The sequence below is a fragment of the Patagioenas fasciata genome, chromosome 6 (assembly GCF_037038585.1).
Source record: "Patagioenas fasciata isolate bPatFas1 chromosome 6, bPatFas1.hap1, whole genome shotgun sequence".
NCBI lineage: Eukaryota > Metazoa > Chordata > Aves > Columbiformes > Columbidae > Patagioenas > Patagioenas fasciata.
In genome coordinates this window covers 10,874,971-10,898,026 of record NC_092525.1, presented here as the reverse complement: position 1 = coordinate 10,898,026, position 23,056 = coordinate 10,874,971, and the positions used below count along the sequence as shown (strand labels likewise).

Below are 23,056 nucleotides of genomic sequence, written 5' to 3'. Positions count from 1 at the left end.
TATACCTCCCCAGGTGTCCTTGCAAAGAACCATTTCCCAATATTGATGTTATAAATCTGCCAATACAACGTTCAGCTATATAATGATTATTTGGAAGTATTTTGTCACTGTTCTCTTCCAAAACAGCATTTCATTGCTTTCTAGACTTTCCTTACCTTCCCCTCTTCTGGGATCCGGCCTTACAACTTAATTACATTTACAGATCTTAGGCAGCCTAGCACATAAAATCATGTTGCGTCTCTAGCTCTAGCCACCAACCAACTTTTTCCTCGTTCTTTTAGACACCTCAATCTTCATCTGACCATTTCAGCTTCACCTTCCCATATGCCTGAAGTGTCATTTTAAAAGCAGCCCTCTCTAGTAAAAATATATGACCTTCCCTGAGCTTGCCTCCTATTTCTGAGCTCACTGTATTATCCACAAAAAGCCATCAATATAGACATATATTCGTGCCTCGAGGATGAATGTATTAGAACGCCTAAACTCTATGTTTGGTTGACAGAAAGCTCCCTTTAATTGAGAAGACAAACCCATTCTTCAGCTCATATCACAGTTTCTAAAACTGGAATCTTAAACGTATTTCTAAACATTAAGATGTACCCATAGACACACAGTCACGGTGACGATGCCTACATCAGGTCAAAACCTCATGTCACTAGGAAAACCTGCAGTGACAAATAGAAGCTTAAAGAAATACATCAGTCTGGATAACATTAAGCTGCTATGTTGATGCTAGGGAGCGAGACGGGCTGTGGTTGTTTTCAGAGCAGTAGTATATAACGTCACTACACTAACTTCTTGCAGCAAGAGAGAAGCACGCCAAGTGTAACAAAACTTCGCCAAACAAAACTAGTCAGCATGTGTTACAAGCGCTTTAGCACAGGGTCAGAAGATGTACAGAAACCAGGCACAAAACAACACCCAAAATCTTTTAAAACCCTGACAGTAATTTTGACTCCACTAATTTCTATTCGTAAAAATAGTTAGGAGAAATACACAGAAAAAGTTGAAGCCTTTACCATTTTCCCTTTAGTACAAAGGCTTGACAATGGTCATTTAACAGAGATCCTACTTCAATAACTTTCGTAACTTCTAGCATCACCAATTCAGCCAAGTAACAAGCTTTATTTCCACAGTGTATCCCACACCTACAGTCAAATAAGTTCCCTAATTTTTTGCCTAACTAAAGTGAACCTATAATTAGTGACATAGCAGTACCTTTGATCCTTTTTTAATCCATTTGTGTGTGCCAAAAACCTCTCAATTTTTCTTCAGTAATTTGTTTTTCTTCATTGCCCACTGTAATGTAGAACCAGAGCCCAGAATACAGCATTCATTTATTTCAAACAAACCATTTATTGATAGGAATCTGTGTATCTCTCTCAGCCATTAACTTGATCTCAATCAAATCATAAAGGCAAAAGGAGACTACAGTCTTATTTTGAAAGCACAAATTAATCAGAAGACTACTGTTCCACGGTTTGAGATAAGCTATAAACAGGTACAGCCCAGGTGGGGAAGCTGGCTTATTTTGTAGCCAATTCAGCAGAACGTAACCATATAAATTTCCCTTTGCAATCCAGAAGAAGGAACACGGACCCACCTCTTAAGTAGTAGGCAAGAAAATGCACAAGAACCTTAAATTTTCTGTTATACCAGAACCTGAGTATATAGATCAAGTACGTGCTTTACACCCAAGTCTAACGTTATAGTCAGGAAAGAAATAATGCATCTGAAGTACATAGTTAACATTAAAAATGAAGGATAACTTCTCAGCTATCTCGTCAGCTCATTGAACAGCCCTGGGCATGCTATTTCAGTTAATTACTTTCATTCCCTCTTTAACTGTATCTATAAAATGGAGGTGATATTGCTGTCTACCTGCCAGGGAAACTGGAAGTTTGACGTCTGCAAAAAACTATTGTAACATCCAAAGATAATACATAATCAGATACTGTATCTGTGTCCTTCTTTTCCTATTTAATTTTTAATATTTACAGTTAAATATTTCCTGTGTTATGACAGGTTTATCCTGTATGAAAGATGATGGTATTTACATAATCTGCAGATGCTTGTTGAGCAAAACCACTTCAGCTTGAGTTTTCCTGACATGTAATTGCACCTTCAGTCTTTTACAGTATATTAACAGTTTGGTACTGAGTACACAGACCCCCCCACTGCTGTCATCAGCAGTATTCAAACATATTTGTTGGGTTTGTTTTCAAAGTCTGTATGAGAAGAAATCTGTATTTGGGGCAGAAATGATTTCTTTACATTTCCTTCATAAGCTTTTCAAATAAATGTTACCATGCATGGGTAAGGAGTTCAATCTCACATTTCAGACAAAACCTGCTGGTATACAATTATTGCTAGTATCATCGCAGTTCCAGCACTACGACTTGACCGCAACCACAAAAAATAAAGAGAGCTGGGGAGTAAAAAGGAGCTACATTTTGCTTACTCGAGGATACTTATGTTTTTAATAATTGCTACATTTAATAACTTTCAGGCTATAGCCAAAACCAAATGTTCTATATAGTTTCTTGTTACTTCAGCCTTCATGGAACTGCTCTTTTTGAGAATTAAGTTCTCCTAGCAAAAAATGTAGCTTGTTAAATATACCATGCAATTTCTCATGTGCCTCCTCATTGTCAGTAAAGGCCAGGCAGTACAAGAATTGGATTTGCAGGGTACGAACTGTCGTAAGTGACTCAGCAGTTACACATATCGTCAGCTACAGATTAATTAACAAAGCAATGCATCTCGGTATCGATTACTCCAGCGGATGTTTCATAGCTCTGTCCTCTCCTCAACCTCTCATCCCACAAGGGCATCAAGCAGAGGCCCCAGCACACAGAGCAGTACCTGCTGCCCGCACACAGGGCCATGCAGCCGCCCCAAAGCGCTCTGGGGCTGGAACAGGCACAGCAAGATGGGTCAGCAGCCGTGGTGGCCCCTGTTTACGTGGACAGGAGACTGGAGCCCCCATCATTTGAAGGGAGTCCCTATAATCTGGATATGGCCTCAGCAGTTACTGGGAACAGGACATCTTGGATGATTCACATACAGAATTCCCAACAGCTTGAGCAGTAAAGACTAACAGAAGCTGTAACATGCGGGTTTTGGAGGTCCTTTCTCTCATCATTACCAATGGCTGTTAGGAGGCTAGGAGGAAGCATTCCCTATGGATGTGAGACTGAAAACACCTCTTCTCTGTTACTGCCACCAGTAATAATTTACACTTTTCATTTTACTTTTCCTACTAGTCAGCAACATATGCATGTATATTACCATCACACATTCTGCAGACACAGGAAGCAAAATCCATCACTGAAACATACTTAACTTGTCCCCCTCCCAATAGCAGTAAATAAGTGTTGAAAGAGGTGTTTCACAATGATATAAGTGATGCACTCTTGTTCTCTAGGCGCAGTCATGTTAATACTGGGCATACGCCAGCAGTTATTTGACGAACAGTAAATCAGCACCTGTCTCTCAGTATCAGCTATGAATGAGCTTACACAAATGTGCATGTTTGCCAGCTGGCAAAACACAGAAAATCCCAGAGCTGCCAACCCAGCACATCTCCATCCAGAACAGAAAACTAAGCAGATCATTTAACCGTGCTTGAGAAATTATTATGGAAAACAAGACAAAAAGCCCACAAACATTTTTGTGCCAAGGGAATCTTGCCACCTGCTTTGCCCCTGGGAAACTGCACAACGATACTCAGATTGGCACAACTTTCCTTCCAGAAGAAAATCAAATGTCCAAAGGACTCTGAACTACAGAAGTCACTGCACTAAACAGTAAATCTAGCCAGGGGGTTCTCTCCTATTGCAAGGTCCCACTTGTTCCAGTAGAGTGCCCTTCTTATTGACAGATTGTGTGAGTATTTTCTCTAGTTGTGAAGACAAATACTTACCTCGGACACTATCAGGTGCTCAACAAGAGTTAGAAGAGGCCAAGCTTCCAAAGAGGTGATAAGCACATTTCAAAACTGACAGCTTTACACTGATGTACATTCTATTTTTTGACCGAGTATTCTTTTAGAGTCAAGTTTGTTTCAGCTTTTTACTAATGAAACAAATTCTTCACTTTCAGCATATAATGATAGTTCAGCTACATCTTCCGAAGATTTCTTTCTTCAGCAGAGAAGCTGGCTGACCAAACCAGAGAAAGTGAAACGTAGTGTGAGCAAAACTCTCTCACTTGTTAATTTGCTTCACTCAGTACAGTTTTAGACCTTACCTGTAGAGATGTCAAGTAGGACTGTAGGAAAAAGTATAATGGAAATATGATTTTGAAAATGTTCTTGAAATTTTTCAACACCATTACAAAAGGCAAGGCTTTCATTAGATCTCCTACCTGGTGACAGCTTTTGAATCCCTCCCAGTGTTTCCTCAGCTGATGTTATAAGGTGATTATTACAGGCATATCTTTAGACTTCTAGCCAGAAAATAAAGAAATAAAACTTAGGACTTATTTCAGATTAAAAACTAACCTTCCATTCTACTTTGTATTTCAAATCATCCTCAGTTCTGCTAAACGTAAGAATAATAGTGCCCTGCAAGTCAGACAGGTAATTCTGAATTTTAATGACACACACGAGTGAGGATGAAGTGTGCATTAATATTTTGCCCTGATTGTGCAGCCCATAAAGAATAACAACACAGATGAGGTTTTCAATTCCTGTATTAGTGATCTGTTGGAGTAAGGCCTATTTATTACTACTTCTCCCCACAGCCTATGCCCTATAATAAAAGCATTGGCTAATTAAGTGACAATGACTAGGCTGACAGCGACTTGGCATCTCAGAAACCAAAAAAATCATTAGCAAGAGGAAGACAACTGTCTGGTTTAGTGGTTACCATATAAATCATCTTAGCAGTTGGTAGAAGGGTTCCAAAAGGCTGATATTTCACGCATCGGTGCGAGACAAATCAAGCTTACAAGACTTCTATTTTGACTAAGAAAGCACCAGCATCCTCAGAATTTATGCCTCTTTTACGTTCCAGAATGGTATTAAAAAGTATCAATAGTCCCACAAGTATCGAGGATACTCTCTGATCTCGCTTCCAATGTTTTAGAATTTTTGAAGAACACCTACATTTGTTCATGCCCCTGATCAGGTTGCTAATTCCAGAGGCAATCAAAGAGGATCCTTTCCTTTCCTAGGGCAAACCTTACACTAGATGTTGAAAATGACACATTAGAAAATGAAATTATTTTGAAACTGAAGCAATAAGGACAAAGAAATGTGTGAGACAGATTTGAGATTTCGTGTGAAATGTCACATTATCAGCTGACTTCTTCAGTGCTGCCTTCAGAATATTTTTAAATTGAAGACAAGAAATTCTACTTTACGAGTTATGCATAAAGGTATTTTTGTTGTGCTTTAAATTTCCAAATCAGTGTTACTATTTTGTTTCTTAAGACAAAATGACAATCATTCTAAATAGAAAAGGTATGAGGAAAGCTTATATAGATGACGGAAAGCAAATCTTCCAGATGCTTTCCCACTTCCTCAGTAGATTGTTACCATCTCTCTGCCAAGAGCTTCTGCTCTCCCAGCTCAACCAGATGAAGGGGCTTTTCATGCACATCATCCTCACAGGAAGTCAGAGCAGCCCAATCTACTACTGGTTTTTCAGTCCAGCATGGCTTATAATGCAACCTCTCTTGCTCAATAGAATTGATTCTTCAGAGATACCTGGGAGTTAATATCTTCCATTGCAGTAGCCTCTACTATCAGCTTTAAAGAACAGGTTAAGGAGATGTCTGTGAAGAGCAACATACATACATGAACACAGAGACTTCTGTAAGACATCTAACTTCATGCCACACCCCACTACATACAACTAGATTAAAGACTGGCTAATGATAGCTCAAGATACAGTTGTACATGACAAAGTAGCATGAGACACGGAAGCCTTTCACTGGGCTTCCAGAGGAACTGAGCTAGGCCTCCTGTTACTCAATATTCTGCATTCACTTCCAGAGCACTGATGGAAATTGCCACTCAGGAAAAATCCTAAACAAAACTAGTGCATTCTGAGCTATGATGGCCATTTCAAAAGGTGAAAGATGTTGGAAAGACTTAAAGCTATATTGCAAGAACCAGGCCATTCCCAGAGTGCAGGTGGGACAGCAGACACAGAAATCTGGACTACTTAACACACCTAAAGAATCAAAACATAACTTGATAATGTACACCAAGTTTTATAGGGAGGAAAAAAGAGGTACCAAAAAGATGCTGACTTAGTCAAAACAATACAAAGAACAACTGGGTGGGGTAGCAGGTCCAGACAGTTCACATTAGGTACAAATTTAAAACAGTGAGATAAAACACCGACCACTGGAATCTATGATACTGTCTTTGGGGTCTTCAGCTCAGAACTGAATTAAATAACCAACAACAGGGGCCAGGGGGAGAGATGGGAGCAAAAAACAAACTGTGTTGTATGTGGTGCCAATAGATGCTGTAGAAAAAATACCAGTTACTAGTAAAATATAATGAACTTTGATTATGTAGCAGTGTGTGTATAGATGACCTAATAACTCTTCCAAGCCTTAACTGTTTGAGAAGTCCATAATGCCTTTATTTTTAAACATATAGATTAACCATGAGACATAATGGGCAAAGCATAACATGAAAACAGATATTCATGCCAACCAAGAGAGATGATTTTTTTTTTAGTCAAGTGACCTGTCTATTCTCATAACCTTTGTGTCTGAAGCCCTATGAGTTAGTCCTTCCCTTACTCTATTGTACAGATTTCACTCTGCACTGTTTATTCTAGTTAGCAAGTTCTGTCAAACCCAGGTCAGAGGCCAAAAGAAGAAAGTGACTACTGTTTAACATCAAACATTCCTGCACTGGACTCTTCCAGACGTGCAAAATTACACAGATACACAGAGATATGTTAATCAAGCAGAATGGACATCAAGTCATAAAGCACAAAAAAGATAGGTGTCCATGAGTCACTTTGGGAAAGCTAGATCAGTAGTATCTCTCAAATCTACCACAGTCAGATGTTCCAGAGATCAAGCCCACCAGCATGACAAAGTGTCTGAGATACATATTATCATAAATTATACAAAACATTATACCAGATAGCGTAAATTAGAGGCAACAGAACTATCAGTTTTATCCTAAGTACATTCCAAGTATTCGATAAAAAAATAATTATATGTAAACCTTCCTCACACTGCCCCTAAGCACAACTCCACATCAGCCCTGTTTCTGCTTTCACATTAAACAGATGGAGGCTGCTTATCTCCAAGGCACCTTGAAGACACTAAACAAATATGAGAAACAGGATCTCAGTCTCAAGCACAATGTATGTATTTAAACAGGCACACCTCCTCTGATCAGTCAGCACTTTTGAAACTCAGAGCACATAAGTTTGACCATACAAAATAAAGACCAACAACCAATTAATGAATTAAGGACCATCATTCCAGGGTATTCCAATAAGAGGCCTTAAAGCATAAGCACATACAGCATGAATATCCTGAGGAAACTGACCCATTTGCATCCAACACTCATCTTGCTAAGCCAACCAAAAGCACACTGGCCTCTCTTTGTATTCAGACTTGGCATTGAACCTGGATAGCACTGGTTTCACAGGCAATGGAGTCCACCCATCACAACACAGCACTGACATATTGCCAGCATTTGTTTCTCAGGAGTATCTGTATCTTGTTTTTCCTATGGCTTCAATACATCTTACAAGGTATCTTCATAAATAAGCTAGACACATGTGATCTAGAAGGAGCTATTATAAAGTAGCAATGTAAAACAATAATCAAAGGAGTAGCTAGTGGTTCACAGGTAAATTGGTAAGACTATCAAGTAGGACACTGGAGGAGTCTGCCTGAAGTCAAACCAGGGAGCAAAACAGACCCAAGTACTTCTGAGACAGAATTAGAATTCAAAGTGATCTTGAAAAATTAAGAAATGCTTGAAGGGGGACACCACACACAGGAAAAAAAAAAAAAAAAAAAGCAAGCATTTAAGTCAGCAGGGATTAGTAGGTAATATTTGCATCCCAAGTAGAAAAACAGGAAAACTGTGTAGCCAGAAGTTCTGCAGAAAAGATCTCAAATTATAGGGGATCATAAATTGAGTGCTTAACACTTGGTGCTTCCAGTAGTTATGCTGATATGAGAGGGCTCATTTTCATCTCAAGATAATTTTTTTGGCCACACCCATGCTCAGGTGCTTAGTATTTCAGCTCTAAAAGGTACTTTACTTTGCATCATGTCTTACGTGATACATCTTATATTCATAGACTTGTCTTTTCCCATCCACCATTAAACAAATATTTAACTGATATTTTAGGTATTTCATTAAGCGATTTTTAAGGTGTTAGGCATCTTTCCCACTGCTCACATAAAGAACCTTCCCAGATGTATGCTTAAGATACAAACTATACTGACATACTGCTTAGAATATTTAGTGATATTAGGGGTTTTTTTCTCTGATGACTAATTTCAAATAGTGAATCTCTTTACTCCTATGGGTTAAAGACACAGTTCAAGGTGGTCAAGGCTGTGGCCTTGTTGACTTGACTTCTGTCTTCCAATTTGATCTCTGCGTGCCCCGGAGATAATCTTTGGAAGGCTGCACTAGCTTTAGCAGTTTTGTCAGAGCATGTTCCCTGACAAACAGAAATTCTTTTTTCTCCCTGTTACACATATGTCAACACTCCAGCTATTGGGAAGGGGGGAGCTTTCAACAGTTACATCCATCATTACAATAGCAGTGAGCTGTCTCTGCACTGCAGAACTAATCAGCGACCCAAACATAAATTGTTCTCCTCCTCTTGAATTATCTTCTGACAGTAGCACTAATCAGATGGCTAGGTGTATTTAAAACAGCACAAGAACTGTCTGCAGTGAAAGAACTATTTCAGCATCCAGAACTGCCCAACACAAAACCATGAATTCTTCCCTGGATATCCAAACACTTCACCATTTCTCAACAATCAAAACGCTCAAATTCCCCATTGACAACACCTGTATAGCAACACAACCTTCCCAACACGTACAGGGGACACTGCATTTGCACAATTCTATATTAGATCAACGATCCTTATTTTCATGTATACATGAACGATAAACCACAAAAAGCCCATTTTTAACATTCAGCTGAAGCACTGAAGTATTTCCAGTCTCTCTCAAAAGTTCAGCCAGAGAATGCAGAGCCAAGAAGAACACCTGAAGGAATTCTCTAGCAACTTGAATATTTAGTACTGACTTTGAATCTGAGGGTATATTTGAATAGAAAAGAAATATTGGATTTTAGCCTGATTGCTGTTCCAACACACATTTTACAACAAATAGTATCTATTTCCCAATATGGTATTTAGTTTCAGTATGATGCTTATCTCCCCCACAACTACTTTTAGCTCCATCAGCCCTTACTGGTCTTCCCAGCTTAGAATTTAAAGGTTTGGGATCATGGCTGATCCCATATAATCTCTGCCTAGTTCAATCTTAAAAATAAACCTCAATGTTGTGCACTTGCAATTGAAAATCAGAACAGGTACTAGTCAGTCAGATGCTTCCAACTACATTGCTAATAGTCTGACAAAGTTCAGTTTTTCTAGACTAGTTGCTATACTACTTAGCATTCAGGTGAACATGAATTTGAATTGTTATAGTGATGGTTAACAAAAATAAAAATGCTAGTTTAATACTTTATGCTGAATAAGCCACAAGGTTTAATTTGTTTATTAATAAAGGTGCACTAGAAATCCTAGAAGACAATTCATAGCACATACGACCATTAAATATACATCCGAGCTGTAATGTACTCCTATGCCTAAGTTAATAGAAGGCAACTCTTTTTCAAATATAGTCTATCACATTGGATAGGAGTTCCCACAGAAAAGGATGGAGGGGAAGAAATCACTGAAAACAATTGTCAGTTACACAGCAAAAGAAAATCCCATAGCATCAAAACAGCCCAAGCATTCTTTGTGAAAACACTTGAGTGAACCCAGTATACGACACTCACAAAACAATAGACAAATACATAATTGAAAAAAATCTCCAGTGACATGGTGGTTTTGGAGGCACCTTTGCCAATGTAAAGGGAAAGCTTCATTGCTCTTGTAAAGTTACTTACACAGCAAGTCTAGAACTGTCCTGTATTTTTCTTGAGTTCAATTGTTTAGCTGGGAGCCTACGGATCAGGCCAAACTTTAACTGTGTCAAACCATGAGGCTCTCCAGCCTGGAAGCACATCAAGGTTCTTGCATGAAATCTGATCATCAGCACAGCAGGATTAATGACTGAGGGGGTCATGCAGATAAACTAGCAGAACAGAAACCTTCTTAAATGAGCATGGAACTGCATCTAAGATAAGGTCCTAATGCATTCTCACCCCTTTGTGCCAAAACTGAAGCGAAATCTTGTTTGAAACTGAGGTGAAAGAAAAGGTTTTATCGCTCATTGTGTCCCTGTAGGAGGTCCGTGGTTGTTTCTGTGAAAACAGACACTTGATACTCAGACTACTACCATGCTCTCCTAGAGTAATGGCACTACTGATTGCAGCCTGACACCGTGTGATGTCTAGTTTAGCTCACCAAAAAGGGGTATGACAGGTGAAGTTTTTTAAAGAGTTAGCAGACTTAATGCACAGGAAGGTAAATCAGGTATCAAGGATTTCTCTCAATCGACGTAAATTCTGAAACAGACGTTTACCTCTGTATGCCACCACCTGGCTAAACCAAGTGCTCTCCTAAAATAAGATATTCTTAATAAATCAATCACTACGAGTGTTGGAAATATACTTTTAGCCACTGTCTTCCCGCATCTACTTTTGTTTCACAATGATCTATAATGCTGAGTATACAAGCACCTTGCCTCAGGGCACTTCTCCATGATGTTCCTCACCAATACACGGTAGAATATTGTAGCTATTTCATATAGTCAGTCTGTTCACAAAGCGTGTAGCTATTTTACTACAAAACCTTTTAAGTGCCAACATAAATACGATTGACAATACCACTATAGGATAAATTCATAATCTGAGCACTGGAAAACGCAAGTATGAAAGAGGGCAAGATCCTAAATTTACAGGATAGGAAAAGACACAATATCTAATCAACAACACTGAGATAAACGTAAGACAAAACTACTCCAAAACATGAATTCTGAAATTCACACAAACAAAGCAAGGTCTGTTATTCCCGCTACTTAGAGATGACAAAAGTCTGTTGGTACCCTTACACACTTCACAGTAGCTTTGCCATAAGAGCTATAAAGATGAGTTCCAGTGACACACAGGTCTTAATCAGTTCAATCCATGTTAAGAAATATCTGGATATAAAGATAGGCGCTACAAAATGAACTACAGAAAGTTTTTCTGAACAGGAAAATAAGAAGAAAACCAAACAAAAATCACTCTGCTTTCAATTTGTATAAAAACTGGCTTTATAAAGAGCTGACCTGTACCAAGTCTATTACACACTCCAAATAAAATTTGCCACGTCTGCCCATTTGAAGGAGTTCAGAACTTGTGTTAGTCAGAATTAAATTTCATATATCTAGCTAAACAGAAAAAATTCTGTGGTGTGACTTGCCTTTCCACAAGAAGAGAGGTATATATGGAGATTTGAATGCCTTGAGTATTAAAGCAACATCATCATAATCTGCATTTTCTAATCCACATTTCTATTTACAACAATAAAGCTGAATAAGAGGTTTTTTTGTTTAAATTCTTAAAGAAAACACCACACAGTGTCATGGAATTGACATAATATATTGTGAGATAAAGTTTTCTGGCATTTCACTTGAAATGGAGATAATCTGGGGAGTGACTTGGTTTAAACTCAGGAACTGGGACAAGGAAACAAATTATTTTTGCAGTGCCTGAAAGACTGGAAGTCAACTCAATGTCCTATTCCTCTAGGATAAACCTTCCCAGAACAGCAGAAATATCACCAGTGCCAAAAAACTGGGGTTGCCTGTATGGTCTCACAAATTGCTTTACAAAGTTCTTGTCCACTTCCCAGATTCAGAGTAGCAAGTCACTGGCAACATCAGATTTTCTCACTCATACTATTTACTCCAAACCAGCCTCTGATTATTTGAGTTAGAGGCACAGCATAGCAAGCAGGAATAGAAACAAAGAACACATTGTAGCTTCAGCGCAATGAATTTTGTGGTTTCAAATTCAGTAATCATACGTAGACCTCCTAACACACATGTATCTAGTCTTGGGAGGCAGACTGCTAAAAAGTGAGTGCAATTCTCAAGAACTAATCTTGCTAAATTAAAGACATTCACACTTATATATGAGAAAACCAACAGCCATTAGTGTTTTAATACATCCATGAATGAAAAAATACATGGTAGAGACCAAATGATAAACCAACCTAAGGGGTTTTTTTAGCTTTTCCTGTTTCTCCTAAATAGCCTCTGCAACTGCCCAAATAAATTACAAGTAAAAATAAATAGCTTGAAGAGTGACACTCACTCACCCTGAGCAAATCAAATACAAGAACAAACAGTTGACTTCTGTGAAAAGTACTTTTGCGAAAAGTACTTCTGCTTATACTCTGGTACATTCTCAGCAGTAACTATGAAGCAATCAACATGAATAGAGGAAAAAACTAAAACACACACCTTGAACACCTCAGAGAAGAAACCAGAGCCAATTTTCTCACATGTGAAGTCATCGAGACGGGTAAGTCTGGAAAAGGCACTTATCAGGGCTCTGTATGAAGAGGTACAAACTCTTCCTATCTGGGATGCAGTCCCGTCTCCTCCAGGGCCACCATCAAAGTCTTCAGCGCGCTCCAAGCGAGGTGGAAATCCTGCTATTGAATTCCGCTTACTTCGGTCCATTTTGAAAACAAGGTTTTACTTTGCTAAGTGAGGGCTTCTCACATTTCGGGTAATTTGCTGTGTTCTCTACTCTTGTTGGATCCTAAAATACAAGAAATAGAGATTATCATTATTCTGAAGATACCTAATAAGTTTGACAGGACTCCAACACAGCTTATGCCAGTTTAAAGGAATAACAACAACAACCAAACAGAAGATATCCAAGTAGGAGCACAAAACCAACCAAACACACACAAAACAAAACAAAAAAAACCCCACAACACAAAACAAAAAAACCCCACAACACACACACACCCCCCACAACCAACCCCATAGTATCAAATATAAAGACAGACAACCTAACAAACTTTTGCTTTAGATTCATGGATATGACCTATCCTCTGGCTATTCCAAGATGAATAGGTTTGGAACTTGAAATTTAACTGGTAACAACTTTCATTCCTTCCCCACCCCCTTTCTTTTTTACTCAAGTTCTGGTTGCTAAAGCCATCAACTAAGCAGGAGGAAACCCACAAAATGTAACGTTCTATTCTGCTTCAGTAGCAGTTGGTGACCAATCTGCTGTTGCAAGAAATGACTTCACATTAGAGACTGAACAAAAGATCCCTAACTATAGGAAACAGTTTGACTTTCAGTTAACATAAGGAAAATTATTAGTTGTCAATAATAGTAGCTGGAGGCTGGAGCACCTAAACCTTAGTTTTTAAAGCTTCCACCTACGAGTGTTCCAAGACCAGTTCCTTAACTGGTAGGAACACAGGTTTAAATCCCCTAAAGGTCTAGCCCCCAAATTTATAAAAACCTCAACAATCCTGCCACAAAAACAAAGAATTCTTATAAGAAACTGCTGGAACAGTTGTTCTCCCTAAGACACTTTTTAAAGCTATATTAATTTCAGTTCAACCAAACACAGGAAATAAGCTACATTTGCCAAGTAGGAGAAGAGAAAAAAAAAAAAATAAAGGAAAAACAGAGGGAAAAAAACCCACAACAGTAAGGCATTTTTATTTCTTTATTTATATTTTAAATTTTTAAGAGGATGATGAAGTAATCGGGATGACTCTGGAGCCCATCAAATGCAGCTTGGACTGGCAAACCTGACAGGTGGCCTACTTGTTTTTTTCCTTTAAACCTTAGACTCAATAGGTTATTCATCTTTTCCACACTTAACTGTTCATTTACAGCACTTGCGTGAGCCTCTACAAAACCTGAACAAAGTGAGCAGTCACAAAAAGGACAGATTTCTCTCTCTATTTCACCCCTGCCCCACTCTGAGAGCAAGTGAAAAACTGGAGAGAGGGGAAGGAAATAATAAAATTTAAAAAAAAAAGTAGACAAAATAAACACAAAGCAGAGAACAGACTGGGCAATTATACTTCTATTTAAACCTGAACAATACACTAAATTTGAAAAGCATCTCAAAAACAGAGGCACACCAGCTGTCGTCTGAATATACAGTCATGCTGCTATACCCATGTTTTGTATGCAGTGTATCTTCCAGAGATGCTCTGTGCCAACACATCAGAAAAACATCAGTCCTTCCCTGCCTTCAGAAGCAAGCTCTGTTGAACTGTGTGCAATTAATTGGAGGTCGTCCTCTCAAAAAAAGCAAACAAACAAACAAAAAACCCTCATATTTTTCAAGGTGTTTATTTCAAACACCTTAACACTAACCCTGTCTAAACGGGAGTCAGGAGGAGGTGGGTATAAGAGAGTCTTACCAGTGATTAAGAAAATTGAATCTCTATCAAGTCCCATGTCATGTTATTCCTACAGAATTTTATATGCAGACTCCCACATGCATGAGCTTACTGCACTTTTCAGATGACAGAACCATACAGTCTAATGTTGTGGTGTGGCCAGTTGCCACACAGAAGATCAGGATCCAATTTCTGACCTCATATTCTTGCCCCATGAGCCTTGAGGGTCTGGAAATGGTACAGAAGCACCATGGGAAGATACAGCCTGTTATATCTCTCTAGTTAAGAAAAATAGCCCAGAAAACCTCCCCAGCTATAGAGAAGATGCCCAGGAATTTCCAAGGCACATTTAAATAATTCCTTTTGATCTGAAAGGGACAAACTAACATTTGGTTACTTTCAAGGAGATAAAGCAAGAACTGTCTGTGGAAGGAAGACAGACAGGAAACCATGGTGTTAACAACTCATTTTCTGGAACAGGAGATGCAGGTAACTTTGAAGACTGACCAGAAAACCTGCTGTAATTTAAGAAACAATTTTTTAGAATTTATTTGCATCAGAGTAGTACCCACATGCACTAGATGCTTTCCCAGGAAGGGCACAAGCATTTGCCCCATAAATGCACAGTCTGACACTCCAGTATCACAGTAACACCAGATTAAGTGGACTCTGGGGCTTGTAAACACCCCTGCTCATCTAGTGAAACAACACGTCCACACTGCAGCCCAGCAAACTAAAGCAACTTGTAAATCAGGACTGTAAGTTTAAGTTCTCCGGCATAGCAATGTATATACAAAAAGAAAATAGAAAGACTGGTGTTATATTAACTAGAGGAAGACACCAAGTTATGTAAGCAACCTTAAACAGGAGGAAAAGCCTAACTCTGTCTTAAGTACCCAAATACCATTAACAAAATATCAGTTCTCAACATAGTCTCTCAATCTATTAAAAATAAAAGAAAAAAAAAAGAAACCCTCATACATACACATCCTTTTGATCGAAATCACATGGTGAACTTTGCAAAACTCTATACAAATCCCACAATGAAAGACGAGATTCAAAGTACTTCACACAACACAAACCCCAAAAGGTTTTGCCATCTGGATTCCCAAGTAACCCATTCCTTCGTTTTTGCCTGCTGGTGTTTGCCTTATTTCCAGACAGTTACACAAAATCCTTGGAAATTATTAGGATAGAGCTCCATTTGTCTCCTTTTCCGCCCAGGATTGCACACACAGAATTAGAGGAAAATTTCAAGTGGGCACAATTCCAAGTGGGCCTCCTGTCATTTTGGCCAATTACACTAATGATCACATTCTCAATGAAATCAACCAAGGTTTAATTGACTGTCAAGTCAGTCTGAGGTACTTTAATTTACTACCTTGTGTGGTTAATTAAAGTGCACTGAACAGAATCCAAGTCTATCCTGCAAATCCTGCAACCAGCTAAAAGGTTGTTGGCTGGGGTTTTTTTCATAATAAAGTTCAGCTTAAAAACTCCTAAGTTGTGATCAACAGACAGTTAAAAACAAGAGACACTAAACACTAAAAAACATGCCCCAATTAATTCTTTGCTTTCAGAACAATTTTTCTGACATCCTTATACAAGAAAAACACATCACATTCTGCCAAGACAAAAATCATTTAGAAATACACCTCTTGAAATGCATACCTGCCCCACTCATACATTTACTACGTTACTGAAAAGCACAATTACAGAATGTTTCATGCCCTACCACATATTAATTTCTTAGTGTAACTAAACAAACCTTGAATAAGAAAAAAAATTACCCATGTTATTATTATTTTAGGATCACTTTCGCCACTGCATGAATGCATGGATTTTTCACTCGTAGAATTTACGAGAAATACAAATACTATCTGCATTTATTTGGTTAATTAGATGTTTGGCTTTCAAAACCAATACCTAAGCTTGTAAATATTTAAAGATGAAAACCCCACAACAGCACGTCAAGTTATATCCCACCCATCAATGTAAAACTAAGAGGTGAAATTTTAGGCTTCATAGATATAAAAATGGGTAAAGTTTCACAGGGTATAAAAGATGATCCTTAAAAACAAACATACAAACAAACCAACCCAAAACAAACATTTCAATTCATTATCAAGACTTTTTCTGTGCCCTGTATCTTTATAACACGCACATTTGCACCCAAATGTCAACCTTGCAATTTCCTAAAAGATGGCCTTAACAACAACAGCCTTTTTTAGACACAGAAGACTGTCGCTAGGCATGCAGCCTGGAAAGCAATAAATCTGGTGGATGCATGTTATTAATTTGAAAAGGTTTTCTGAAGAACAAGATGCCAAAGCTTTGACATAAGTAATTTGCCAAGAGTTAACTATTTAAACTCATAGTATGATGTAGCTTCAAAGCCCAGCACTACAAAAACATGAAGAAATTATGCTGGCAAGTGTCACTCAACAAAATAATAACTATGGGGAGCAGGGGGAAGCATTCACTGTAGTAATGTGCAAATTTTAGAAAAGCTCTAGAGGAATGTAAAGAGCAAAATCTTCCAGAGACTGAATTGACTTTGAGGTCATCAGCCTGGAGGAGAAAAAAAAAAAAGAAGTTTGGGAGTAAAACACAAGAACTCAAACTAAACAGGTAAAGAGATCCAGGCATTCCACAATTTTGTTTTCAACTGCTGTCATCTATCATCTGCTTTCCTAACAGAGCAAAAGTTCCTTGGTTTATCCACAACTTAGCTTCTTGTCTTTGATAGAAAGATAATATCAAATATTTACAGGCAAGGGGGTTACAAGTACCAGAACTTGCACTATGTTTGGCCCAGCTCATCCTGAAGCTCACGTCTTTTAACTACTTTTACAGCATTAAGTCTCAGAGTCCAATTTAAATTCTTAATTACAACACTACATTTGAATGTCAAAATCTCAACATTTTCTATTTTCATTTAGGTAACATCTTGCTTTAATTTCATCTCCCCTGTAGGGGATAATTCCTAGCTCTGGCCAGTACTGTCATAACAAAAGCTTCCCACAAGGAGCGCTGACATTCCTCAGAAGAGACCTGCATTAGCCCTAAAACACCACTCCAAAAACTGGAAGTTTGCTAAACTGCATTGTGGTTTTACAGTGCAAACAAACTTCCACAAGAGGCTAAGCTGAAACAAACAGTTCATTTATTTTGTGACTGAAGCCAAGTCCGAAACCAGTAAAAGAGACCAGCCATTAATTTACTGCAGAGCTCAGGATTCAGGGCCAAGGTTGTAAGTTTAAAAATATTTGCATCAAGCATAGGCATACATTCTGGCACACACTTAGAAGGCAAATATCACTTGGGGGGGTGGGGAACCACACAGACAAACCGAAAAATCACTTGATCCGTATGCCCATAGTATAATTGCCAACAGTTTCTAGGGTCCAACTATAATAGAAAACTAAACCTCTACAGAAGGACCTCACAAAATCCATTTGTCTCCTAGCCTGGTTTTAGTCAGTGCAATACACAGTGTAGACAGACTCTAGCCTAGTTACAGAGCATCGTTGGAGTTAAATAATCACTCAAGTAGACCATGTACACTACACAGCTGCTGCTTCAAATGGATAATTTTAATATATTATGTTTGTCTAACAAAACAGAGCTCAGTAAAGACACTGAGAAGCAGCTCATGCCTTCCAGGTGTCAGCAGGCTGATGTTTGCTTAGCTCTTGAGGAAAACTAAGGGAATCAAAACCTTCCAATACCAACAGGTACTGTAACATCTCAATAATCAAGGAACTCCCCCTTCAGCGCCTCTGCCAGGTTTATGGCTGAGGACTGACAGCTCTATTAACACTGGGAGGATTCACATGAGATGGGAAGCCACCTTCTGCTGTTTCAATGCAGCCACTGAGACAATCCAGCACAGCAAAGGCAAGAAAAGAACAAGAATGCCCAAAAGAGGGATGAAAATAAAGTGAGCAGCCTGACTTTCACACCTGACAGACCTCTCTTGAATACAATCTTACATTCATACATCATCACACAAGACAGACAATATTTGTATTTTCTGGCTGACAGTATCATCTCAGCAAATACTTAAAACACGTTTCGTAATCTAACCTTAAAACACAGCTGAAACATCAGTCCATGTTACTGGTTTCATGTTATGGTGAAACACCCAGTACCATGTTTCCTTCAGGTACCAGCTACACTAATGGAACAGTAACACAGTCTTGACTATTTATGAATTTTTGAAGTGAGAACAGGGCTTTCCAAATCTGTTGTTGTTAAGGAATTGGAGACATTGGAGTTTGCTGGTGTTTATATATCAATCTGAAGCACCCCAGGTACCACGGAGAAGCACGTAACTCAGTTTGTGAGCCACAGACCTGGAATGTACCAAGTCAGCCTTCAAAAGCAAAGTTACCTCAACTAAGTTCACTCCGGGTTGCCAGAGCTATTACAGTTCTCCAATGCAACCAGTAGAACAAACATACCTAAAAGTGCCTCAGCCACTACCAGAAATGTGTTCAACTTAGGAAAAAGTGACAGGGCCATATAAAAAGAAGCTTACTATCCAAGTCAGAAGGAGGCCTTGGCAACAGACAACAGATGGAGCCAGTGTGATACAGCAGCTGATTATTAGACATACTTACTGATAAACACACAACTTCAAGTGAATATGTTACGGAATCAAAAAGCAGGAAAAGGGCATAAAAAAAAGTCATGAACATTGACCTTGTTCGATCTTGAGTAGAAGAGCACTTATTTTTTTGTGCTGGGCTGCAAGGTACCATGCTGCAGGGATATAATAAGCAGCTTTGCCAATGTGCAAATGCATGGTTCTCAGCTAGAGGAAGAATAAAGAAAGGGAACCTATGATGCAAGTGAACCACAAGCTTCATTCTTTTCTGCAGCAGACACAGAAGCAACACTCCCCTCCTTTAATCCTGCATTTCTTTCATGAATTTGTGAAATCACTTGCATAAATAATTACAACGGCAAAAGCAAACGTATAGAATTGTAGGGTACAACCAGGTTACAGGAGGTCTATGCCACCAGAATATCCCATTTAGACCAAATGTCTCCTTCCACAGTCACAAAAACACTAAGTACTGAAGCAAAGATTGCTGCTTCTATTTCCTGCTCTGCTCCTGCTGACAGCTGTTCATCCTAACGAAACAGCACAAAAATTCCAAGTAAAAAAACCCAAACACTTGCCACCAGGTATGGGGAACACATCCCTTTGCCTTCAGTTCAAGCTATTCATGTTTTGCATGCAACATGAAGACGAACCAAAACGGACAATGGAATTACACAGCCATGTCTAAATCTGTACAGTATACTTCTGCAAGAGTCAGAAAACGACATTTTTATTGGCCTATCAGGATATGGTATACAACAATAATTTCCAAAGATGATGACTACATGGAAAGGTTTATGGCTAGTCCACTGGGCATATCAGTTGCTCATAAAAAATGTCTTATCTTAGGTTGTAAATTCCACTGTCTAATTAAGTCCATGGAACTGTAAGTCTGTTGATTCTGCAGACAATAAAATATACTGGAACTCTGATCTCTACTAAAAAAAAAGTCACTTCAGTTGAAGCATAAAGGTTTCTCATAAATTAGCCTAAATATTAGCTGCAAGTCTCCTTTGGGGGGACAGAAAGAAAGGCATAAACTTAAATAAGATTCAATTCAGTACTCTCAAAATTTTAGGTTTCAACTATCAACTTTCATATCTATCAGAATATATAAATGGAAAGTCCTCCATACTTAATGCAAATACGGTTCCCACCCTCAAAGGAATGCAACATTAAGGGCGATCATCTGCATTTATACAGCACCTTTCATCTGAAAGCCATAAAGCAAACATATATGCACATATACCTGAACAGTCGAGCCTGTCATTAAAACATGATTCATGTATTTTTACAGGGTAGCACTTAAAATAGCAAAGCCGGAGCCCAAGCTTTCGCACCTCTTGGCAAAGTGACCATTTTCGAGGCAATCCTCATGCGGCTGGGCAGCGCTCCCAGCCGTGCTCAGGCAGACCCTTGCCCCCGGATCAGGGCACGGGTTTCTCCAGCCGGCTTTCCCCGCAGCGCTCCGGCGCCCTGCAGCCCCCGCTCCCCCTCATCCCCGGGGCGAACGCAGCAACCCCGCTCACCTGCTCACCGAAACACATCGCTCACCTCCACGCGCTGCCGGGTGCGGGGAGCAGCGGGACCCCGCCGGCCGCCCCTTCCCCTCCGCTGACAGGCAGCCCTTCCCCGGCGCGTTCCCGCCTCCCGCACCGCCGCCTCCCGCACCGCCGCCTCCCGCACCGCCGCCTCCCGCACCGCCGCCTCCCGCACCGCCGCCTCCCCGGGGCCGCGCCGGCTCCCCCCACCCCGCTCTCCGCTCGCGCCCCGCTCAACCCCTCGCGCGCCGGCCGTTACCTGAGCGGCGGCGCCAGCAGGGCCTGCGGGCGGCGCGGGTTCTCATGGCCGCATACCCCACCGGCAGCCAAGCCCCGGCCCCTCAGCAGCGCGGCGAGGGTCTGCCCCGCCGCTGCGGCAAGCGAGGGGGCCCCATGTGAGGAGAGAGCCCAGCTGCGGGACCCGGGGCCGTGATCACCGCGGCTCCTCCTCCTCCTCCTCCCGCGGCCCCCGCCTCCTCCTCACGCGTCCGCCCCCCCGCGGCGAGCGCCGCAGCCGAGCCGCCCACAGCACCGCCCCTCCCTAACAGCCAATCGGTGCGGGACAGGGTCAGATGGACAGCACCCCTCGGCCAATGGATTAAGGGAAACCAAGCGGAGGGACTCGCAAGTAGTCCACGAGAGTACTCCTTTTTAATTGGTCACGAGCCACTTGAGTGGCAGGCCGATCGCCCAACCAAAAGAGCAACAACAACTCCCAAGGCAAGAGCGGGAGCCAGTGAGAAGAAAGAGAGAGGGGCGTTGCTAGGGTCGCCTCGCTTTCACTGGTCAGCCTTTGAGGACGGGTTATAAGTAAGCGAGTTAGCCAGTAAGACTGTGGCACACGCGGTGACGGACGGGCGGAACAGCCAATCCCCGTATGTTTATAGGCAGCGCTGGGCGTGAAGCTGTCAGCGGGACGGGCACCGCAGCAGCTCCGGGAGGCGCAGGGGGTCCCAGTCCTCTGGTACTGCGGGTCCCGCCGGCTCTTCGCCCGAAAACCGGAGCGGCGCCGCAGCCAGTGCCGACAGCAACGCTCACCCCTCCGCTCGGGCAGCCATTCACAGCGGCAGGGGAGCACTGTACCTGGGCTCCGCGGCGGCGTCGCTGCCGTTCTCACCTCTGCTCGCCGGCCCCTGCTCTGCCCCGCAGGACTCATCCCTCTCCTCCTCACTCCAGCTCTCAAGACTTAAGCATTTAACTCAAATTCGTCCTTGGTTTTCCAGCCGCCTGCAGCCCGCTCGAGGTGTCGGTCACAGCAGAGAACACAGAACCCCCTGCTCAGCCCCTGCCTGCAGCCTGCTCAGTGCAACCCAAATATCCTGAGGTTTTGGCTGCCCAGCTGTAATAAGTCTGTGATTTTTTGCATACAAACTGCTATTTTTTTCAAATTATGACTTATCCACATGTAGGCAGTTTGTAACAGGTATAGAAAAAGGATACTTTTCTTCCTGCTGGAACACACTGCCAGACTTCAAATATCCATTCCAAAGCACGGCGGGACTAGAACATCTCATTAAAGGTTTAAGGGGGTTGGGGTTTGTTTTACATTGGCAAGGGACCGATTTTTTTTCCCTGACTTCATCCTTGGCAGTGGTTGAGTTATTTTTACTGAAACTCTTCAAGAAACAAAGTTCATTTGCTGTAGAGTCTTGGATAGAATAACCGAATCCCAGTTAAAATAGCGGAGTTAGAACTAAAAAGGGTCTTGGACAGGAATACATTGCTCAGCCTTGCCTTGCCATATTAGTAATATGTTTTCACACTGTCCTTTGTCACTGTTTACATCTAATCTTTTCAGCTCAATCCAAAATGTGTTCGAGGGAATTTCATGTTGGAAACATCAGCATCAGCTCTACAAATAATACTGAATTAAGATTTACAGTTGAATTAAAATCTCCAATCCGCAGTACACTGATTCAGTTTAGTCTCAGAATTTCACCCAATTCTACAGCAAAACTTTGTAAATTTACCTGGAAAAAAAGATAATAGATCAAAAGTACTTTGCATGGGAAATAAGTTGTCCTGTTTTCTTATTTTTCTGTCTGGATTCCCTGCACAGGGAATTTTCCCACACTCCCAAATGTTAAATATCAACCATATGCAAACGTCTATTCTAATGACAGCTCAAACACAGGGTGCAGCAAAGCTTTCGTAATTAAGCCATTAAACATTATTCTAGCCATCATATTTTAAGCAGTGACAAAGCAGACAGAACTACTCCAATCCATCAGTGCCCTGCTTTCTGACACTCGAGCAGAACTGAGCTCCAGAATGGGGCTTTTCATGAAGTTTTGTGGGGTTTTTTGGTAGAACCGATTTGCTAAAGTTAAATTTCGATG

General features: G+C 40.6%; 1 protein-coding gene across 1 annotated transcript in view; it reads right to left on the bottom strand.

Annotated features, from left to right (window-relative positions):
• The window catches only part of TESK2 (testis associated actin remodelling kinase 2), a 72,590-nt gene extending 51,392 nt beyond the window's left edge, over nucleotides 1-21,198 (bottom strand). Inside the window, exons 1-2 of the mRNA XM_065841744.2 lie at nucleotides 20,977-21,198; nucleotides 12,643-12,946 (exon numbers count right to left, since the gene is read on the bottom strand). Of these exons, the coding sequence (XP_065697816.2) occupies nucleotides 12,643-12,864 (222 nt within the window). The 5' untranslated portion in view covers nucleotides 12,865-12,946; nucleotides 20,977-21,198. The remainder of the gene's footprint in view (nucleotides 1-12,642; nucleotides 12,947-20,976) is intronic.
• Nucleotides 21,199-23,056: the final 1,858 nt, after the last annotated feature.